The following is a 23,857-nucleotide window of genomic DNA, read 5'->3' as shown; positions in this document are numbered from 1 at the left end:
TTCCTAAATTTAGTGTATGGTTTTACTTTTAACCATGTCCCTAGCTTTAGAGTAGTTTCACTGGCCAAAACAATTGATTGGATTAAACATTAATGTAACTAGGACGAGGACGGCTTCCAAATGGCACACATCTTAGCTTGTCTTCAAGGCCTAAAATGGATTTTTGTTTTGCTAGTGGAAACGTGGCTGAAATGTCCGCATGCTCACCACGGGTGATGCTGTGTCCAGACACAGGCGCAGTCTCACTGTGGATCGATTGCCACAGGATTCCTTTCCTCAGAGGTAAACTATAAAATTATGCAGCAGATTGTATTGAGATTTGACTAATATGCTATTACCCATATATTTCAACACAAAATTTTTTTTGTTTTTTGTTTTTTTGTTTTTTTTCAAGACAGGGTTTCTCTGTGGCTTTGGAGCCTGTCCTGGAACTAGCTCTGTAGACCAGGCTGGTCTCGAACTCACAGAGATCCGCCTGTCTCTGCCTCCCGAGTGCTGGGATTAAAGGCGTGCGCCACCACCGCCCAGCAGATGTGATTTTTTATGGTGAATACAAATTAGAATGAGAGGCATTGGAACGGCCCATTCACTGGTTTGCTGTGCCAAGGCAAACACTTGAAATTCCAACTCATTATCAACGACCGAATGAAGAAATGACTCGGCAGTAAAGTCACAAGAACTTTATTGCAGCAAACACTTTCATGGCATTTGAGAGAACTCAGAATTTCTGTGAAACAGGTTTGAAAGTTATACAATTAAATCAGCCAGAATAGTCTTTATTTAAAAAGAGAAAATCCAAACCACCAAAAAATATGCTTAATGTAATAACAAAATATAAAAAGGAAAGCCATGATGGAATGAAAAGGGCAGCCTGCAATGAACGTGAGAAAGGCTGGCATCTGTCTGCCCAGTGTGCACTCTGCCATCATGACACACCCCAAACAGGCCAAATGGAATTCAGGTGACTCTGCAAGACCTACTTGGAGGTTGAAGGAAATTACTGATGAAGTGTTTAAATATTTTTATAAATAATAGTAACAAAAATATCCTACACTTTCAGTCTTGCTTCAGCCTAGTTCTTAATACTGTGTCAAATTCCCCTCTAGGTGGCTGTTATTTTAGGCTTTCTTCTGAAGTCAGGCGCCCACTTTACCACATTTATGACCCAGTGACGTCATTTGTGCTAGTGGTGACCTACATGAAGCAGAAGGAAGGAAGTCAACATGATCACTGAAGTCCCTGACTTAGATCATCCAGGGACACTGTGCTTTGGTATCCAACATTCTGAAGTGTCACTTTCTAAGAATGAAACTCCCAGGGAGTTTCTTAGGTTAAGTTGGAGCAATTTCAGCTCTGCAGACACTTGCTGGGCCAGCTGTTTCCTTGTACTTGGCTTTGCCCTGATGAGAGCTGTCCCAGGGAAAGTCATGTCCTACCCGTATGCCCAGATCCTAAAAGAAATTACTATTTTCTGTGAAAAGACACAAGGACTAAGCAATCTATGGTGATTTCTCTATGTAGCCTTGGCTGGCCTGAAACTCACTATGAAGATCAGGCTAGCCTTGAACTCATAGAGATCCTCTTGCCTGTCTCCAGAGGGCTGGGATTAAAGCTGTATATCACGACCCCAAGGCCTTGAAAGCTTTCTGGATAGAAAGGTTGCCTACCTACTGCAAACACAATCACCCCAAGGAAGGCACTGCCAGACTGAGTTTGCCCTCAGCTCTTCACAGCTCATCAGAGGTGACGTTCACTTTGGGGAGGTCACATTCCTTACTGGTTTGACAGTTCTGAAGAATGTCCTTGTAATAGCTCTTCACATCCTCATAAAAAGCAACGGTTTCCTGTGAATGAGCCAAAGGTAACACCTTTTCGTTCAGCAGCATCTGTACTTGGAATTCTTCTTGCGGGGTCTTTGCGTTTTCACAGTGGTAAAGCACAAATATCAGGTTTGAGGCATAAGGTACGATACGGCCACTTCGGAACTTGCGATGGTCCTGCTCCTTAAAATTATCTGCTGTGAGGGGCTCCTTGTCTTTGAAGTAGCCCATGAGGGAGAGCAGTGGCAGGAGGGTCTCTGCGTGACCAAACTGGAGGACGACTGGAGAAGAAACTGGCTGAGACCTTAAATAAGAAATTGAAGGGAAAACATATACTCATGTCAAAAAACATAATAGTTATACTTAATGATACCTCATTTTCTCATTTGAAAATGTAATCTCATCTTTATTTTTATTACTATTACACTTAGTGTATAAGTTAAGGGAGGCTCACTAATGCTATGGAATATTCCTTTACACTGTGTGAATATATATTTAATAAAGAAGCTGAATGGCCAATTGCTGAATAGAATATGGTTAGGCAGGAGAGTCGGACTAGGGGAATGCTGGGAGGAGGAGGGTCAGAGACTGGAGTTGACAGTCAGACACAGGGGAGGAGATGAGTGCATCATGCTAAAAAAAGGGTATTGACACGTGACAGAGCGTAAATAAGGAACGGGCTAACTTAAAACGGAAGAGCTAGTTAGTCAAAAGCCTGATCTACTGGCTGAGTATAAGTAATATAAGTGTGTTTGTTTGACAGCGGCTGCAGGACAGGAAATCCCCACCTACACACTATTGCCGTAGCATGGAGGTCAGAGGACAAATGTCAGGAGTTGGTCCTCTCCTTCCACTATGTGGGTCTGTACACAGAACTTGATCGATGGTCAGGCTTGGCAGTCATCTTGATGACTCCTATTTAAAAAGTTCTTTAGATACATAACTCAAGCATATGGCTGAAATTCTGTGGGAGAACTGAACTATTTTTACAGAAAATGTCAAGTTCTAGGAATGAGGATATCCGGACTGCTGCATCCCTACCTGAAGACGAACACAGGACCATTCTGTTGAGAAGACCCTCAAGTGCCCACTGCAGCAGTGGTCTGCCTTTCTGTGTGGTGAGGGCTGAGCAGGTCCCCGGGAAGACTGCTCTATGGTGCACCTCATGAAAGAATCTACTCAAAGTGCTGTCTCTTTCCACGTGTTCTTTCTCTCAGTACGTAATTGTTCATTTGTGTGTGTGCACCTTTGCACACACAGAGAGACCAGAAGAAGGTGCTGAGTGCTAGCCTCTGTCACTTTCCTTTAAGACTGGAGGTCTTTCCCCAATGGTTGCCTTTTTTGGGGGGGGTGAGGCCAGAGTTCAGCAGGCCCCAGTAATTCTGTCCCCAGAGCTGAAGGAACAGGCATTTGTGAGGATAAATACATAACAGGCATGTGTTGGGCGGAGAGACCAAAAGGGCTGAGCATAAACTGTGAATTTAAGGCCCTTAAACATATCTAAACTAAAAAAAAATTAAATCTAGGTTGTGATCCATTTGAACTAGAGTTTGAACATAAGAACACATCTACCACTGAGCTTGCTATAATCCCAGTCTGACCCAAATTTTAAAACTGAAGATTCTTTATGCTTAAATTTTAAAAAGTGCCTCATTTTTTCTTCTATCTCCCTTGCTATCAACAACGTTGTAAAATCAAGTTTTCAGAAGAACGTTAAGGAAAATGGTGCTGTAAAATGTCACTGTGGGGCCAGAAAGGAGAAGTTTAGAGCACAGGCTACTCTCGCAGATGCCCAAGGCGGGTTCCCAAAATCGTATAAGACAGCTCACAATCGCCTGTAACTCCAGCTCCAGGGGATTGGATGCCCTCTTCTGGCCTTTGCTAGTACCTACATGCATGTGTGCACGTGCACACATCAATAAAAATTAAAGATAACTTTTTAAAAACACCGAGTTTTCAAAAGGTGTACTGAGTATTTTATGTACAATCAAACTGTTTATATATTAGATTCATAAGGAAGCCATGCAAACCACAAATAAATTACTGTCTTCTGGAATTTGATTGAATTTAAAAATAACTTATTTTTTCCTATAAGTTAGTATTTACAGAAGAACTACTTATGAAATTATTTTACAAATATGAATATTTACAAATATGAATTTTACAAATATGAATAGATAAAATTTATAATATTTATAAAATAATTTATAAAATAAATTATTTAGGATGTCTGGGGCTGGATACATGGTTCAGGTGTTTAGAACACTGACTGGTTATTCTTCCAGAGGGTCTGGGTTCTACTTCCAGCACCCACACGATGGCTCACAATCACCTGAACCCCAGTTCCAGTGACCCCCAATACCCTCTTCTGGCTCCATGGGCACTGCACACATGCAGTGTACATACACACATGCAAGCAAAACCTACACATAAATAAAAATAAATAACAATTTAAATTTAAAACAATTTACAACAGAAAAGAAAGTGCTCGTTTTAATAAATGCCACCAGAGCATGATCTGATGCAGAACACTCTCTGCTGTAAAAGTCTGCAATATATAACAACAGAACTCTAAGGCTCTGGCTAATATGCCAGTACCATAGAACAAAAATAATTATGATTATAGCTAAATGTAAAATGTTTTTAATCCCTCAATAACAGTCTAAAAAACTAAATGAGAATCATTAAAAGCAGTTAGAACATGGTTTCCAAATGTGTCTATAGGAAATAATAACTAATAGTTTATGTATTTTATAGTAACCAAGTAAAGATATTTCAAGCTTATAAAATAATGTCAAATAAGAGGCATGAGCATGATTTCATGTGTGATGTTTTCTCAACCTTTACTGCGGATCAAAGCATCCAGTATGAAGCAGATGTTCTTGTAACTAAGAAAGAGGGTACAAGGTGGTGCTGCTCATATTAAAATAAAAGGTCCCAAATAAAACAGCCACGTTCATTTTTCAAGATGTCATAAGGAACAGCCTTTTCAAAGGTCCACTGGGCGAATTTGCTGGGTGTGGCAGAAGCATCACTCGATGCCGGGCACCTCACTCACCGCTCACGTGGGTTGGGGTGAGGAGAAAAGCAGGTAAGGTAACACGAGGAAATGGATTTCTGGCTCTCACAGACAGTTGCATCTAACTTGGTAAATTCTTCTGTCTGAGGAGGAACTTGCTAAGGATCAGTGTGTGGAGAGCCCCATGTACCTACTGCTTCCTGCCTGATAACTGAGCAAGGGCAGCAGCTGGCTTGCTTTGCGAAGGCAGGAATACACTTGTATTTGCTGTACACAGGAACACACTGGAATTCACTGTTTAGACCAGTCCAGCCTCAGACTCACAGAGATTTGCCTGCTCCTGCCTGTCAAGTGCTAGGATTAAAGAAAGGCATAGACTATTACATAGGCCATAAAGTTACATATTTTAAAAGGTTAGTTTCCTTCAGGTAGAATGTACCTGAAAATTAAAAATAAACTCGTGGCTTGCTACTCTGGCTCTGGATGCAAGTTCAAAATCAAGAGTACATTTACAACTAAGAATACAGAATGCTTTTCTTCATTTATATATATAAAAAAGGTTGTGGCTGTACATAATCTGATTTCTACTTTGTTGTTTAAAACTCAGCTGGTAAAAATATCAATTAGATAAACATAGACTTCCATGAAAACATCTATGTCAAAAAGGGAATGTGCCCCTGAAAGGGTTAATATAGTCCTTAACCAGCTGCCCACGCTTACATTTCCCTGCCCTTTTATAAGACCTAAATGTCTATTACTTAAATGTCTGTTGGGGGGAGGATAGATTTAAGTAATATAAGCACTAGTGGGGAAAAAATATCGCGTTTCTCTTCTAAATTACACCTGAGCAGCAAATGTGTGCAGGGGGGAGGGTGTGTAAAGGATCCTCACTATGGGAGGCTGACTGAGTTGTGGGATTTTTGCACATGCATATACAAAAGACTTTTTCATGTGCACATACTGTGCTCTGCTCATTTTCACACCCCTTCCCCCTCCTAACTCCCTCTGAAGTCTTCCTTCCTAACAATCTCTCTCTCTCTCTCTCTCTCTCTCTCTCTCTCTCTCTCTCTCTCTCTCTCTCTCTCTCTCTTCTGTTTGCTTTGTTTTCATGACCCACTGAGTTGAGCTAAGGCCGCAGGCACGAGCGTGGTGAGGGGCTGTTTACTGGAGCACCAGCAACTCAACAGTGGCTACGCCCTTCCCCATCAACCTTTAACTGCCAACAGCTTTCAGGGAGAGATGGGGCTTCGGGAGCGCCTCCCCACACAGGGGCTTTGAGCAGCTCCTGTTACAAGAGTATATGAACTGATTTTTATGAGAAGCCATTAAAAGTATGCACATAGTTTTTATAAATGTTTTTAAAGGGAGGATTTCTTTTGGCTTAAGTTTCAGAGGGTTAGTCATCGCCATTCACCAGAAGAGGCAACTGCACAGAACCCTGTGGCAGCAAGGCCTGGCTGAGTAGAACTGTTCGCTTCACAGCCAATCAGGAAGAGATTGGGTAAATCAGTAACTCCTATAAGGAAGCAATTAAGGTTCATTTCTAGGGACATGCTGCCATTGCTCCAAGCACTAAACTGAATAGTAAACCTCAGGGAGTTCAATTTAGTTCTAAGCCATCTCCTGGGAACAGGTTTGCTCTCATTCAGACAGGATAAGCACTCCGTGAAAGCACCAATCGCCCGCCCGGTTTCTGCCTCTGCTGTACCCCAAGGATAGCATGGAACGTGTCTAGATTTATTTCTGGCCTTCTCTGAGTCAGAGCTCCAGAGCTAGTCTATGATGCAGCCCAGATACTAGCAACACAAATGGGAGCAAATGTGCCTGAGTTTCTCTCTGAGTCTCTCTCTCTCTCTCTCTCTCTCTCTCTCTCTCTCTCTCTCTCTCTCACACACACACACACACACACACACACACACACACACTCACACACACGAGGGGGCTTGTTGGGAAGAAGGTTTCAGAGGGTCATGCAATGAATACGCTGAAGACAGATCATGGACATGTATGGACTGTAATTCAGGTTGCTTGTGTGACCATGGGCATGGGATTGTGGCATTAGTTTTAGGGGCACAGGTGACTTCCCATGGCTACACCAATGAAGAAGAATGCCCTGCTACCCCCCAGCAGTCACTAGCTCACCAGAGCTCCTCAGCTACAGGTGGAATCTCATACTCTAGTTTGTGACATGGGATTGCTCATTGAATCTGCGACTCCCCAGATGGGCTACACTGGCTGGCCTCGAATCTACCTGTCTCTGCCTCCCAGTGTAAGGGTTACAGAAGTGTGCTGCCATGTCCTGGTATTTACATGGGTGCTGGGAACTCCAATGCAGATCTTCATGTTTGCACAGCAAACAGTTTACTTGTTAAGCCACCTTCCTAGCTCCTAAGCAAATCTAACAAACCAGATCTCAGAAATAAAAAAGTTCAGTGTAGTCAATGAATTACCTTATGTTACCCAGAAAGAATATGGTTCTGAAAATTACTCCCTTATTTTACTTATATAAATCAGCGAGATTTTAAATCTTCAACCAAAACAAAAATTAAAGCCAAAGTCTAAAATTGCATTAAGAAATGAGTAAATGCCTGAAGTAATTTGAAATACTCAAAAAGAAAAACTAATAATTGCATGTTTCCCCCCAACCGTACTCAGCCAAATCTTTCTAAGCTCTTAATTTATGTTTCACACGCAACTGGTATTACACAAACTTTGTTTCCAAATATGATCTAGGAATATAGGTGGAGCTTTGGGCAAATCTCACCACTTGCACACTTATGTAAGAACACAAACAAGCAGCTAGAACTGCCAGGCTTATAAGAAGTTTTGAGATGAAAATCAGCGAAAATAAATTTTGTTTACAAGTCTTCTTACAGATTTAACCACAGTAAGTCTCTGGAGAAGTATGTATTTGACAATGTAAGCCTAGAACTAAAATGATGTATTTTTTTCTTAAGCAAAACCATGTGGAAATTAAGCTCACAAGATAGAGAGGAATAAAAGCTATTATCCTCCCTACTAATATTAGGACATGGGAAGAATGATATGAAACAGCAGTGTTTAGACAGACAACGGAGTAAGAGAGAAATGAGCTGACCCCACCAACTGCCCTGGCTGACTTCCTAGAGCTTGCAGGCTGTGGTGGAGGGCGGAGGAGCACACATGAGTAATCCTGAGGTGAGCGGGAATCTATTAAGGAAGCCCTGTCTGGGACTCATGGAGCAGATCCCAGAGAGGACAAACATCAGGCAAGGAAGCTCGGGAGTCCAGATGGGCTGCTCAAATGTCAGCAACTGTCACACACACGGAGTCATACATCCAAATTTGAAGGAAACGATTGGCAAAAAATATTCCCTAAGCTGACAAGGCAAACTGGTAAAACCTCAAATCCATAGGAAAGAGATGTCTCCCTGCTGGGACAACAGATCATCAAGAGGCATCAACAGAGACCAAAAGAGGGCCGGAGAGATGGCTCACAGTTCAGAGTATTTGTTGTTCTTCCAGAGGACCTGAGTTCTGTTCCCAACACCCATGCTGAGTAGCTCACAATGCATATAATTCCAGATCCAAGGGATCTAACACCCTCTTCTGCCATCTGCAGGAACCTGCATTCACACACACACACACACACACACACACACACACACACACACACACAAAACTAAAAATAAAATGAATCTTAAAAGAGAGAGTGTGCTAAAGATTTAGTGAGTATAAACAGCAGTAGAGGAAGACACAACATTGGGGTCTGACCTCTACACACATGCATACATCTGTGCATACATATAGACATGTACTTACACTCCTACTACACACAGATACATACAAGATAATCACATGTTTTTTAAAATCTAGGAGAAAAGGGATATTAGCTTAAATTGAAGTTAGCTGCAATAAAACTAAAGAAAATGTAAAGAATTGTAAAGTATAAAAAATGTATATTGGAAGGTTTAAACATCTGAAAAGATGGCTCGGAGGGAAAAGGCCTTCAAGTCTCAACCTGAGTTTGACACCTGGAATCTACAGGGTAGAAGAGAACAGACTCCCTCAAGTTATCCTCTGAACTCCACACACTCATGTAAACACACACATGCACAAGCATAGGTAAGTAAATAAATGTAATTTTAAAAACCCACAAAGCAATGCCTACATATAGAACACAAGGAAAATGGATTCCATAATGACATGGTATTATCAGTTAGATGTCTAGGAGGCTGGTTTGGCACTAAACTAAGTAGTACAGAAGAAAATGCAGCATTGTAGAAATGCCTCTGTGTATACCACATTCTACATACACACATATGGCACCAACTATCCGTGGCATTGAGATAGTGAAGACAGAACAGTATGCTGAAAATGTCTTAGACTCACACAGAATAACGAGAGCTTGCCTACGAGAGAGAGAGAGAGAGAGAGAGAGAGAGAGAGAGACAGAGAGAGAGAGAGACAGAGAGAGAGATGAGCCCCCCAAAACAGTTAGACATATGAATCTGAACTTAGGGAATAGCCATGCTGTTTACATAAACTCCCCTTATTTAGCCCATCTTCTTTCAATACCTAGCACTAAGAAGATTATGGCCCCAGGGTTACAGCCCATGGACTTTACAAAACAACCTACAATCTGAACACATTCCTAAGAACTTTAAGAGACCATACCCCCATCCTGCTTTAAATGAGTAAACTGACAAAAACAGCACAAATTTATTGTGCCCTCTGCAAGGGAATCATAGCACAGTGGTTTCAATGCTACCATCGTACGTTAAAACAAAGAATTACACAACCTAAGAAAAACCCTATTAATCACAAAATCTGAAATACCCAAGGCATAAGAGTAATATCTATCTTTTTATATTACTACTGAGTAGATACTTTGGTATCAGTTACATGATGTTTAATGTCAGAAACTGCCAATGTTCTCTAAAAAGGGTATAATATTTTACATTTGTACATCATTCACGAATGAAGTTGATCCTCTTATTTTCCCCAGTTTAAGGGTCACTGTGGCATTGGTATCCATGATGATGGATGATGGAAAATGCTGGTGAATATTTTCTCATATACATACTTCCCATACATGTATTGTCTTTAATTAAATCTGTTTATATCTTTTGCTCTTCCTTATTATTTGGGAGGGGGGATAATGGGCATTCAGCCCAGGACTTGTATTTATTAAGTACAGACTGCACACTATATCTGTAATCCCTTTTATACCTTTTTTAAAAAACAGATCATTTTCTTATTAAGTAAGATGTAATTCTCTATATATCTGGATTCAAATTGTTATATACATATAAGTTTTGCAAATATTTTCTATTTTCCAAACAGTAACTTTGAGAAGAATAGTTTAAAATGTGATAAATCTATTCTGTGAATTTTTATTAATGGATCATGGTTTGGGTGTTACGGAAGAAAGCCTCACTTAATCCAAGATCATGAATGTTTTCTCCTGAGAGTTCAATCTTCCATAATTAGGTCATTGCTCTTATTCTCTCTTTGGGAAGTTTATGGTTTTAGACTGTACATTAAAATCTATGACTTATTTGTACGGCGAAGGTTCTAAGTGTCTTATCTCTTTAGCACAGACATCTAGCTGTCCCAGCATCATCTGTTAAAGTAATGTCCTTTTCCATAGTATTGCCTTGGCATCTTCTGTTGAAAAGCAATTTAACACGCATAGCTGTTTTTCAGTACGCGTGGGGAACTGGTTCTAGGGTCCCCCATGGTGTAATATTTACATATGACCTGTATTTATCGTGCCATACACTTTATCGCTAGATTATTTCTAACGGCTATGTAAAGATTCATATTCTGTATTATTCAAAGAATAATGAAGAATAAAAAAATCTATATATATATTCAGTACCCATGTGAATTTGCACATAATTGACTAAACACTGAGGTGGGGAAGCCATGGATATAGATGGCCTACTAAATATGAGTTTATTTCATGATGTTACTATATCCTTTAATTTATCTATGACTATATTATATCTGAGGGTTTCTTTTTGAGGCAGGGCTTTGTTATGTAACCCAGGATGATCCTCCAACCCATAATCCTGCCTCAGCCTCCAAAGTGCTAGGATTCCAGGTACATACCAACACACCAGCACATCAGGAGCACACCAGAACACCAGGTACATATCAGCACACCAGGTGCACATCAGTACATCAGGAGCACACCAGAACACCAGGTACATATCAGCACACCAGGTGCACACCAGTACACCAGGAGCACACCAGCACACTAAGTACATACCAGAACACCACGAGCACACTAGTACAGCAGGAGCACACCAGCACACTAGGTGCACACCAGCATACCAGGTGCACCCCAGCACACCAGGTTTTCTGTAGGTTCTGACAGAAATATGACAAATCTTTTTGCTCTTTTCAAAATTATTTTTATTTCTATAGATCTTTTAAAGTCCTGTGTAAATTTGGAACTTCTCAATTTCCACAAAGAAACTTGTGGGATTTTGATAAAAATTCTACACAACCATAGCCCGGTGTGGTGGTCCATGCCTTTAATCACAGCACTTTGGAGGCAGTTCACAATCAAGATTTGTGAGTTCAAGATCAGCCTGGTCTACATAGTGAGTTCCAGGACAGCCAGAGCTACATAATAGGGAGACCTTGTCTCAAAAAGAAACAAGAACAAAACAAACAAACAAATAAACAAAACCCAAAGAATTCTGCTCAACCAATAATTGGGTCTTGTCTCATTTATTTTAAAACACTACTGATAAAATTTTATTACTTAAGCTCTGAACTAAAATTAAATTATAATAGCATGCTTTACAGAGTTATTTAAGAGCCTCTTGACGCAATTATAAATTTATTATCCTTTAACACTGGGCCAATGAACAATGACCAACCAGGAAAGGTCTGCTGTCTTATAAAGTGTAAGAGCTGTAAGCCATTCAGAAAATCAAACAGGAAAACGTTAACTCTTATCATAAGTATTATCTTTATTTGAAATCCCCATAGAAGCTTCTGGTCGAACCAGTGAGATGGCTCAGCTGGTAAAAGAACTTGCCGCCGTGGCTGATGACCCAGGGTTTATACCTGGGACCCACACGATGGAAGAGAAAATCAACTCTTGCACGTTGTCCCTTGACATCCACGCAATAAATAAACACACACATGCCATTTTTAAAAAATGTTTCTGTTAGCAGAAACTAAGTAGTTAATCTAGCTAGCGGTTTTGTTTTATTAGGGTTTTTGTCTTAACTCCTGTCAAATCCAAGAACATTTTATAAACTAGTACTGAGCCCATAAATAAAATACATTGGTATGAATAAAATGTCTTACTTTAACCCCTGTGAAACAGACTACCTCCAGGTTTTGTTGCCCCATTTTGACCAACATCTGTAGCTATGTATGTGTCAAGTGAGACAGGGTTGAGAGTCTATCAAATATTTCTATCATGAGCTTTAATTTTGTTTGCTTGCTTTTGGTGCTAAACACCTCACACTCAGCATGCACCTGAGCACCGAGCTACAACCTCAAGGTTGTAAGACTTGTTTGCAAAAATAACTTTTTAAAGTATGAATGTTAACAAAAGCTTCTTTTCTTCAAATGAGAGATTCTCTTGTAAGAGAAAAGCATTTTGCATATGCATGTCGGAAGCTGTTTTATAACAAACGACAAAGAACTCAAGTGCCACCAAGAAGTGAAGACAGCTAAAACTGCCATATACTCACAGCATGGACGACCTCACTGCAGGACATATGCAATTACAGAACTATCAGAAATGTAATCTTGAGAGGGGAAAAACATACATAGTAAAACTTCAACATGACTAGTATATTGATTGGGCAATATCAATTATCGTATCTTCTTTTTAAAATATACACAAAAAAGTTATGCATTGTAAGACATTTTCCAGAAGTTTATGAACCGCTAGCTCTAAATGAACTCCACATTTTTAAAGACATTTTTACCTTTGCTTCTGCTCAACTGCTCTGTCCAGGTGTAGAAAGATATCCTGAAACAGGGTGCAGCTGGACCGGCTGTTAATGCTGTAACCATAGCTTCGTTTCCAATATTGCTTCAGATCATTTAAATACTCCAGTACCTACACAGAAACATGTCAGAGGTAATTTCTAATACAGTTCCAGACATGCACCAGGTGACCTGATTAATACTAACAGCTCTGAGAAGAGTTACACTAATTTCATCATAGAGCAAATGGCACAGTCTTAGCTTCTGCCAGCACATCGCCGCCTCAGGCATCTAAGGACTGACCCCGAGGTCCAGGACTCACAGCAACATCTGTGGTGCAACTGGAGTCGGGGTTAAAGGGAGACAAAGATCATCAGCTCTGGCCACTTTCTTCTGACTTTTAATCGCAGTCAATATAAATTTTTAGGAATTTTAAGACAAGAAATCATAGAGAAACTTGGTACTAGTCAAAGCTTAGGAGTAGAGTTAGGTCAGTATGCCAGACCCCAAACAAAACCCATCAAGTCAGCAAAAGGAAGAAGCAACCATACATACAGACAGATTTCAACAGACTATGAACTAGGTAAAGATATAATAAATCTACTCAGGAATAAAATAATAAAATTAGGAATGAAAACAGTAGCAAATTATCATTACAAAAAAAATCACCCCATGCTCACATTTAACATGTCATATAAAAAGCTGGAAAGTGCAGGTGCAAAAGAATTTAAGAGCAAAGTCTAATATAAGCTACCTGACTGGGAAAATTTGCATTAACAAATACTAGAGTCAAGGTTCTAAAGAGAAGCTGAGCGTTTAAACGGTGAGGGGCAGGTTTACCAGAAGGCAGATCTGGATAATGCGAATGACTTTTATAGGAAATTCTTAAACACAGAAGGCGACCACAGAATAGGAAATGCAGGTGCATTTGTAACTGAAGAGGGTGCGGAGCTGTGAAAAAGGCAACACTGCGGAGTGCAGCTGGTTCTGTACCACCTCTTCCGTAAACCTGCCTGGCCACTGCTGGCCGACTTCTTACCCATCCCATGACCTCCGGAGAGCACACATTAATACCCTTCGTTCCTTGTGCTTATCTTGTATCAGTATTTCAGCTCTAAGCAAATATCTCACATAAAACAGCCACTAAAACAAATTTATGCTAATAACAGTACAAGTGGCCCAGCATTTCACAAGGTCTGTGTAACTAACAATCTCCACAGTTCTCAGAATTGTGAAAATGTCTCTCCATTTAAAATCTTTTATACATTCATCGTGTGTATGTGTGTGTGTGCACGTGTGCACAGAAGCACACTTGATTGGGCAGGTGTACATATGCCAAGAGTGGAGTCAGAGGACACTGTGCAAGGTGGCTCTCTCCTCTACCACGTAGACTCCAGGAGCTCGAGCTCAGGCTGCCAGTTCACCAGCCGAACCATCTCACCAAGCCATCCATTTTCAGTTCTCAAACATTTTAAGGGGGTATTAAAACACCAAAAAATATACACCAGCAGCAGGATAAGTTCATGTGTACCCCTCATTCAGCTTCACCAGTAATCAACATTTAGTCAATCCTGTTTCAACTACGCTCGAGTTATCAATGGATTATCCTCAAGCAAATCCCTCATAGAATTTTATTTCATCTGTAAATACTTTACTATATAATCCTACTGTATGGTATAGATGCTAAGTTTTAAGAAATAATATTATCTTTAATCAAATCACTGAAAAAAAAACCACAGAACACTTAAAAGACATCCTTTTATATTTTTTCCTAGGAAAAATATATGCATGTGTGTGTGCTTGAATAACTTGTGTATGTATGCGCATGCGTGCACTATGTATGAGCAGGAGCCTTTGGAGGCCGAAGGATGCATTTGATCCCACAATTTGGAGTTAAAAAAGGTTGTGAGCCACAATGTGGATGAATCTGAGTCCTCTACAAGCACTGTAAGTGCTCCTAATTGCTGGGCCATCTCTCTAGCTACAATATATTTTGGATGAAAAATTAACTAATTTCATATATATGAAATTATATACATATATAAAGTTTCATATATCATGAAATTATATATATATAATTACACACATATATGAAATCTCTTAATGTATTTAAACATGTATTTCAAATTGTTTAGTCATGTTGCTTAAATGAGTTCTTTGGTTACAAAGAGCCAAAGATATACCCACAATAGAGAAACCTGACAGGCAACATTTTCATCCAATGATCAAACATATCAAAGATGTGACAAGCTGACATGATTCTTTGTAATGGGATACAGTTAGAAGTATCTCAAGTAGAATTCTTGTCAAAAATGCTCAATCTGAATTTATGTAAGTAAAAACTTAGGCACATCCAAGACATCCAAGACATTTTGGAAAAAAAAAAAAAAAAGCCTCAATTCCTAGAGGACACCAATGCATAACAGATGAAAGGAAGCTAGAGCGCTTTTCTAGACTAGAAGACCAAACAGACATGATACCAAATGAGATCAGTGATCTGTGATGAGACTCTGAATTTAAGAAAAACAACTACAGAGGGGCTTTATTAAGATAACCATGAAAATTGTAGATTGAACTGTTATATGTTAAAGTTATGATATACACTATGATATCGGAAAAATATGATATAAATGGCTATATATTTATGATCCTGTAGAAGTATCTTGTTTAGATGCACAAGTGCTCAGTTTGTTATTCTTATTAAACAAGTTTTTAACATTAAAAAGTTCCAAGAGCATCCTGACACACGGAGCATTTAACAAATATGGTGTCAGGTTTTTGCCATACATCACATTATCTAAAGTAGAAAAAAAGATGTACAGAAAGCAAGAGTAAATATTTGATAGAAGAGGAGGTGAATGAGCGGGGTGAGGGCAGTACTCCGGTGATGAGATGGGTCAGCGGGCAGGTTATGGCCTCCTCTCAGAAAGCAGTGTGCACTTAAAAAGGCCCTGTCAGTCTTCACAAGGGAGCACATGGACAAAGCCATGCAGAACAAAATAGAACAGGCAGCCAAGTCAGTTATATCCTAAACAATTCAACAACTAGAGTAACCTGGGCAGATAAATTCAGTTAAATGAAATTTCTCTATTACCAAAATTCATCATTTATGTATTAACTGAAAATCGTATCAGTTATGATCTTCCCCTGGACCCAAGCAGTATGGGTAGGGAGGAAAGGAGATGCTTTGAGGCATGCGAATGATGACCAGACATTTCTTTGTATTGATATTGGCAAAATTATCAATAGGGCTCTTTTCATTTTGAAAGTGTCCAGTTAAAGGAGAAATGAGGGAGAAGAAAGAAATCTAAAGGGAGGAGAGGTAGGGGAGCAAAAGTGAGCAACAGGAGGAAGAAAGATAAATACCTCACGCTTTCTCTCATATAAAGAAAAAGAAGACTAGCTGTGGTGGGCAGAGAAGCAGGGGAAATAGAGCAGGGCAGAAGCGGGGGAGAATAAGGTTATTATATGACATACATGTACATAGTCTAATTCATTATTTTGTAGCTCACTAGAAACACTAAAATATGAAACGTGACTGGGAAGATAGTTTAGACTCAGGTCTGCGGGAAAACATTCTCTCTGAGGACAATTGGCTTTACACTGGCCCTGCCAATTCTCCCAGCAGCAGGTATTTAATGGGTTTGGAGGCCATACAGAAGGTTAATGGGGGATGAGAAGAAACCGGCCATCCAGCACTGACTCAGAGCACAAAGGGGAAGAACAAACATGTATCCACGCTGGCACTCAGCACCTGACAGCAGCCATTCACTGAGAACCCGTCACTCCTCTCAACTTCCCTTGGCACTGGTCAAGAACCATGGATGACCTTTGACCTGCTGCTGGCCACCTAAGTCTCCACAAAACAAAACAAAGTGCCTTCATGTGCTTGAAATTTGCTGTTTGGCGTATTTCTTTAGAATTTAATAAACTTTGAAGCAATTCTCAATTTCCATATGAAACACTTTTATTTATGCACATAAGGAGTAACTAAGGTCCAGAAGTCTATAATCCTGGGCAATCCAAAATATTCTCCTAATTCATCCTTTCTAGACCCCAGCACTCAAGAATCAAGCAAAATTTAGCTCCCTTAAAGTCCTCAGAGGTCTCTCTGTATTCCTTCAAAGTGCACCAGTCAGGTGAGGAGAGGGGACAGACAGAAACTGTGCGGCACCACTGCCACCACCAGGTGGAACCAGGCACCTCTTAGGTAAACAGGAGCTGAATTGCTCATGAATGGGATGAATTCATGGGATGAACCAGGTCTGTGGGAAACGGTCCTTGGTCTTGTATTAGTCCTACTACTACCTCTCCCAGAGTGGGTTTCTAATTGGAATAGGGAGGGGGAAAGACTTAGAAATCAAATTACTATAAAAATAAGTTTTTCTGAGTTCTATGAACCCAAATAATTTCCTCCTTAAGCCTCCATCCCTCCTGACCTAGGAAAATTGGGAGTTAGTCGCAGGCAGTTTATCGTACTTATTTTCTGGAACACTGCTTTGAGTAAACAACAAAAATTTCAATTGACTAAAAAGCACGAGGAAGAGAACACAAAGGGAACTTACCTTTGCGTCATCTACATCAAACACATCACACCAGGGAGAATGGACGCCTTTAATTGCCAGGTCAAATGAACAGGTGAAAAAAGCTACCTGAATTAAGTCTGGGGGAGAAAACAGGTAGAATTTGTGGGTTACTCATTTCTCTGGTTTTTAAAGACTATATACCCATAGACTACTATGTGCACAGTTATACGCACAGCTGAAAAACTGTATTTCTGGAGAGGAGACTATCAGAGAACCAAGGCTTGACTGTGCGCAAACGGACAACTGCAACAGCAGAGGAAACCTCGAGGGAGGCATCGCTGTCCAACGAGCCTATGAAGCAGCCTGCAAAGGGCGATTTTTACAGCTTTTAAACCGAGTTAGTTTCTAAGTGCATGCTTTGTAGCAGACCCAACAAAGGGTTCGCACATTGACTTATTAAATAGAACTCCAAATTGTTATCTTTAGAAGGGTAGAAAAAGGGAGCAAAAGTTTCCAATGTTTTGTCCTCCTTATATTAGCAATGACAGTATATTTACTATCAGTTTTAAAAACTACAGAACAGCTCCAATTATAACTTTTAATACATAAATAGAGACACGTAAAATGTGAGAGAGGGCCCTAGAAGACTGAGAAGGAAAAATAGAACGAAGGGGCCGGAGAAAGATGAAGACTCCAAGCAGAGAACGAGGAAAGGACAACCCCATACTAGCAAGGTAATTAGATCCATCTTCCAAACTTAGCTGCCCAAGAAATTGCAGCAGATTTCAGAATCAGGAACCAGGAATATTTATACTGCTAACTGCTTTACTTTAGACATAAACGGTACTAAAGAAAGGGATACATGAATCGGCTTGGGCTATAAAAGGAGGCCTTGGTCAAGAGGAATCAAACACAGGGTTCTCTAGTAAACAAGCAGGAACATCTAAAGCTGGAGAGTTCAGGGAACGAAGGCATGAGGTGCCAACGGTAGTGGCTGCTACCATTACTCTGATTTTTGGTTTGTTTTGCTGTTTTTCTTTCCCAAAGGAAAATAAGACCAAGATTAATTAATTGGTATTATATGCATTCCATACCAGTTCAGTTTAAAGAATTCCTGAGGTAATTTAATATATTTTAAAAATACCCCAACATTTCGGGGTTGGAAAGATGGATCAGTAGTTAAAAGCCCTAGCTGCTCTCATAGAGGATCCAGGTTCTATTCCTATCACCCACATGAAAGCTCACAATGGTCTGTAATCAGGTCCAGAGGATCTGATCCCCTCTTCTGGCCTCCAAGGGCACCACCAGGCAACACACGGGGTAGTCACACACCCACACATTTGCAGGCAAACACTCATACACATAAAATAAAATCTTAAGAAAGACTTTTATTTCTTTAGAACTATACATAAAAGCTGTTGGAAACTTGGGCTTCTATGAGGTTTTAGAACCACAACACCTAATAAAACAGAGTGGCTTGTTAACGCTGTGTGTGTCTGGAGACATGGTATGGCTCATCTGGAGTCTCAGTTCTGGCTCTCAGACTATGAGGTGATGTACTCTATACCAGGAAACAAATGACAAGACAAACAAACAAGAAACACTTTACCAAGCCAGGTACAGTAGATTTTAATTCCCCCTTCCCCCCTTGCACCAACACCTTCTTCTTCTAACCCTTTAGAAACTGATTCACAATATAATGAGACATATAATCACTTCTCTACATACTAATATACACTAATATAATAATAAATTATAAAGTTTTAGAAACAAAAAAAAACCCTCATTCTCTTAGTTGTCCACTCCTAGGCGACCGTGTGCCCTGTTTTCCACTGGCAGTCACCTGATCTCACTCTCTCAAGTGTCTCAGCATAGATGACAAACCACAGGCTCCCTTCAACAGCTCGACAGACGTGACTACTCATGTCCCTGAAGCCTCCTTCACATATAAAAGCTGCAAACCCACTTCACTTCTCACTCCCTAAAACTTATCATTCTCCATAATAACATGCACTCCTAAGGTTTCCCAAAACAAAAGGATTTTTTATTTTTCACTTGCATTTTTTACAAAGAGGTAATATTTATTTAATTTTTACATACTAATTTCAGTTGCCTCTCCCTCCTCTTCTCCCACTCCCCCCACAAGATAATTTTGTTTGTTTGTTTGTTGAGACAGGGTTTCTCTGTGTAACAGCCCTGGCTGTCCTGGAACTCACTTTGTAGACCAGGCTGGCCTCGAACTCAAGAGATCCGCCTGCCTCTGCCTCCTGAGTGCTGGGATTAAAGGTGTGACCACCACCACATGACACAAAGAGATAATTTAGAAAAGGCAATTTTTAAATTAAGTTATGCTTAGATATGAGGCTTGCACAAAAGAGTCCACATTTAGAAGCCTCATACATTCATTTATAAAAGATTTTAAAAATATGAAAATAAAATTAAGCATGTGGTATATAATTTTCCTGGCCCAAGACATGCTACTTAGTTAACATAAATTTATTGTGACACCTAAGAGTAACTGTTGGGTTTTTTTGTTTGTTTGTTTGTTTACATTTAACACTTCCAAACTGTTTACACCAGAATTTAAATGAAATACAACAGATATATTACCTGCATTTAAACTGTTTACTGGCACTTGCAAAGTAGCTGCAACTTTGTTTAAAACCTTCTGCATTTCAGGTCCAGTTTTGAAGGCTTCTACATGATAAAGAGCCGAATCGTTTCTTTCCACATCAGTTAAAAACTTCTCACAATGATCAAAGAACCTCATTAGTTTATCATTAATTCTTGGAGGGTCACACCCCATATCTGAAGTGAAGAAAGCATACATGTGTAAGTCATTAACATTAGTGACAATTCAAAGGACTGGAAATTTAAAGTGAAAAAGATACATTTAACAAACTACTAAGCTGTGGGGGGGGGGGAGAAAATATAGTGATCAAGAGAAGGGTGCAGTTGATAGTGGAAACCAGAAGAGGGAGTCAGATCCTGGGGAGCCGGAGTTAACAAATTTGAGTTGCCTGAACTTGGAACCAAACTTGAGTCCTCTGCAAGAGCAATACTCTCAACCACAGAGTTATCTCTCTAGTCCCAAAGAGAATATTTTGTTTCGTGGAGTGTTTATTTTGCTTTTTTGAGGTATTAGGGGTCAAACTCAGGGCCTTTATACGGTAGGCCAGCTCTCTACCCAATAAGCTAGCTACATCCCCAGCTCAGCTTCTTCATTTATAACAATTACAATGCATGAGCTGATAGGCTAGAAAAGACTTAAAAAAGTAGATTGAAAAGAAATATTAAAGCAATATATACAAGGTATATATATTATTAAAACACGGGTACCCTTAGAAAGCAAACTAAGACCCAGCAGTCTCCAGGCACCAAGCGGAGAATTCGAAAGGTCTGTTTCTCCTGCTAAGTGAGACTCCAAGTGGAGCATTTCAGTTTCTCAACTAATTTTCCAAGCCACGTTACTTGACAAAATACTGTTTTGACAAAAACTACAGAAACCAGCAAAATTTCATTGCTGTTTCAGGTCCACTGTTTCAGCTCAGAAGCCAGGCACCTCTGCTCCTCCTCTGCCTGAAGCTCTCAGATGGCTCCCATTTAGCATTTACTAGGTTACATTGTTTCCACAACTTGGCAACAAATATTTCTAGAAAAAGCATTATCATGTTTCAACTTGCTGGGGACTTTTTCCAGTCATATTCAAAGCATCTCAATCATCATTATTCCAATGGGAAAAGAACATTAAGTATTGCTTCTGTATATAAACGTGAAAACACAAGTTAGATCATACTATGTTGGTTATATGGGCAAAATATAAATATATACGTAAATATATTTCCCAAACATAATTCTGCCTACTCTACTTGCCAATTGAATTATAGTTCTTACAGAAACATCCTGAATGAGGGAATTCTGTCATCTTCCCATATGGCTCCAAAGATCAACTTCTCACTTGTGTTATCAAATTACATTGTTCTGTTTCTATAAAAACCTAAAATCTGATTTTCTCAGAAGCCTTTCTCAGAAGCCCAGATGTACACAGTAGACAAAACGACCCTCTACGGATGACAATGGAGTGGTTAGGGGTAGTTTAACCTCTGGGACTGAAACAATCAGGGGTAGATTCGCCTAAACTGTTTCCATCCCTGGCTTTGCACACGAGGCAAATGCCAATCCTCACAATGCAATCTGAAGACCATAATTCATTTCTCCTGTATATATTTACACAGTACACACTGTGCTTTTTAAAAGGTGACAGGCATTTATTTCGTGTGCAGCTGGCAGGGCTCAGTTCTCTCCCTTCACTACGCACGTCCAGGGATCTGAGTCGGGCTGGCAGGCATGGCTGCAAGAGCCTCGACCTGCTGAGCCATCTCACCAGCCCTGTGGTGCCATTTTCAATGTTCGAGTTTTGAGACTCAAGTGAACGTTAATGGATTTAGGAGGATTTTCACTCAAAATAATGAAAAAATGTAGCCACAATTAAAAGGCACACTCAATAAATAGGCACACGTATGTCAGTAGTAACATGACACACAACAATGGGGGATTCTCTAGAAGGGCATTTTAAATGTTAGGGCAGAGATGACAAACTGAGTACTTTTAGTTTTTTGAGTCCCTGGAGGCTAATGAGGTCCCTCACTTCCATTCTCTTACCTTAACACTGATAAGCAGTTGCTTACACTTGCTCATCTTTTGGTACAAAGATGTTACATGCTATTTTCATCAGCTATGTTACAGGCAAAGTACTCAGAAGATGTAAGGTGTCACAGTTGAAAGCAAGTTCTAAATCAGGTTTCCTAGATCCACATCCAGCTGAATGAAAATTAGCAAGTTATTTGGTATTTTTCCTTCATTTCTTCATCTGTGAGATTGGGCAGTGGACACGATTAGCGCCTTCATAAAGCCGTGGTAAGCAGTCAACAAACTAAACATGAAGCATGCGTGGTACACAAGGGCATTATGTTTGCTGCAGTACCTGTAGCAACTGGAACATTTTTGGAGGGAAAAGACAATCTAGAAAAGTCACGACCTGGATTCTGGCCTGACTAGTCATAAGCTATGTAAGGGCAAGCGAAGGAAGCACACCAAACAGGATTGGCAAATTCTGAAACAGTGTCATGATGGAGTAAGCTGGTAAGGGGGTGCATGTGCCCATATACCACAACCACAACGAGGGAAGTGCTACAGTAAACATAAGAATAAAACAGAGGGGAAAAGAAGGGTACAGAGAAGATCTGAGGAGCGGCTTCCTAAAACAGCACGTAAATGTGGGAACACCTGAAAAGATGACGATAAAAAAGAAAGTCCAACTGACATAAGCAATGCAGGAGGAAAAAGTTCTAGCGCCAGTTGTTTCGTTTCTCTGTAGTTTTGGAGCTTGTTTGTCCTGGATCTAGCTCTTATAGACCAGGCTGGCCTCGAACTCACAGAGATCCGCCTGCCTCTGCCTCCCGAGTGCTAGGACTAAAGGCGTGCGCCACCACCTCCCGGCAAAAGCGCCAGCTGTTAAACTAGTTGCCAGGAAGGGAAAGATTGGCGCTCAGAGGGATAACACGGTTTGTAAATGGGGAATGTAACTCTGGGAGCGATACTCCTCCGCTTTCCTGCTGGATCTCCAGCGTCCCCTACAGCATCCCTCACGCAGAAAATGCTAGGAAGTCACAGTTGATGAGTGACTAAACAAGCGTACTATTAAGACAACAGAGGCAGCCAAGTCCACAACATCCTGCGCTCTGAGAGCGCAAACAGCGGTGGTAGTGCGGGGGAACGTAAGGCTGGAAAGGGAGCCGCGAGCAGAGGCTGAGCTGGGGGTCCGGATCTGGGGGAGGCGGGGCGCGCGGTCACCTGAGACGTCTGGCGGTGGCAGTCCGGGGTGGTAGTGTTGCCACAGCCCTTGGAGGAAGGCGGCGCTGCTGTCCACACAGCGGTGCTTGGAGCTGGTGATCAGCTCCAGGCGGCCGTAGTTCTCCCGGCTGAAGAGGTCGGGGAAGAGGGCGGCCAGGCGCAGTGCCAGCTGTCGCATGTCCTGCCGCCCCTTCTCCACCAGCTGCCCGTCCATCCAGTCATCGTACCACAGCGACCACTCGGCCAGCGCGGCTGCCACTCCGCTCCCGCGGTCTCCGGGTCCCCGAGTCTGCAGCAGCCCTTGCAGCTGCCTCAGCTTGCGGATCTGCTTGGTCGTAGGGTAGCGGGTGCCGTGACGGATGAGGGCGACCAGCTGCACCGGGGTGCAGGTCCCCGCCAGCAGCTTCGGGTCCCGCTGCTGCGCCACCGGGTCGACCAGCAGCCAGGGGTTGACATCTTCGTAGCGAGTCTTCGTGCCGAAGTAGGGGCTGAGCACCGACGCCACCGGGTCGCCGCGCCCCGAGAGAGAGCAGCGCGCGAACGACGAGAGCAGCGCCGCAGCCAGGACCGCGGCGGGTGCTACCGAGGCCGGGAGGCGGCTGCCGGCGCGAGAGAGCATCGTGCCCGGGGGCCCGCGGAGGGCGGCGCGCCGCTGCCGACCCCCACTTCCGGATCCGCCGGCGGGGGGCGGGAGT

The 23,857-nt window shown here is 41.3% G+C and overlaps 1 protein-coding gene across 1 annotated transcript; it reads right to left on the bottom strand.

Moving 5' to 3' along the window:
• Positions 1-665: 665 nt before the first annotated feature.
• On the bottom strand, positions 666-23,857 carry Minpp1 (multiple inositol-polyphosphate phosphatase 1). The gene is made up of 5 exons (XM_050158559.1): positions 23,163-23,857; positions 19,920-20,117; positions 17,349-17,446; positions 12,783-12,916; positions 666-2,124 (listed from the first exon to the last, which is right to left on the bottom strand). The coding sequence occupies exons 1-5, from the start codon at positions 23,779-23,781 to the stop codon at positions 1,728-1,730; spliced, it is 1,446 nt and encodes a 481-aa protein (XP_050014516.1). The 5' UTR covers positions 23,782-23,857; the 3' UTR covers positions 666-1,727.

This window comes from Alexandromys fortis, unplaced genomic scaffold, assembly GCF_014885135.2.
Source record: "Alexandromys fortis isolate MF-2015 unplaced genomic scaffold, M_Fortis_MF-2015_v1.1 scaffold_10, whole genome shotgun sequence".
NCBI lineage: Eukaryota > Metazoa > Chordata > Mammalia > Rodentia > Cricetidae > Alexandromys > Alexandromys fortis.
Note: the sequence above shows the minus strand (reverse complement) of the source record. Positions and strands in the feature narration are given on the sequence as shown.

What these genes read in the sequence shown, in the direction of transcription:
- Minpp1 (XM_050158559.1), bottom strand. Translation starts at nt 23,781, where the DNA reads ATGCTCTCTCGCGCCGGCAGCCGCCTCCCGGCCTCGGTAGCACCCGCC. An exon ending in GCCACCGCCAGACGTCTCAG is followed by an intron (nt 20,118 to 23,162) that starts GTGACCGCGCGC and finishes TCTTCACTTCAG; the next exon opens with ATATGGGGTGTGACCCTCCA. An exon ending in GCAGTTGAGCAGAAGCAAAG is followed by an intron (nt 2,125 to 12,782) that starts GTAAAAATGTCT and finishes TTCTTATTTAAG; the next exon opens with GTCTCAGCCAGTTTCTTCTC.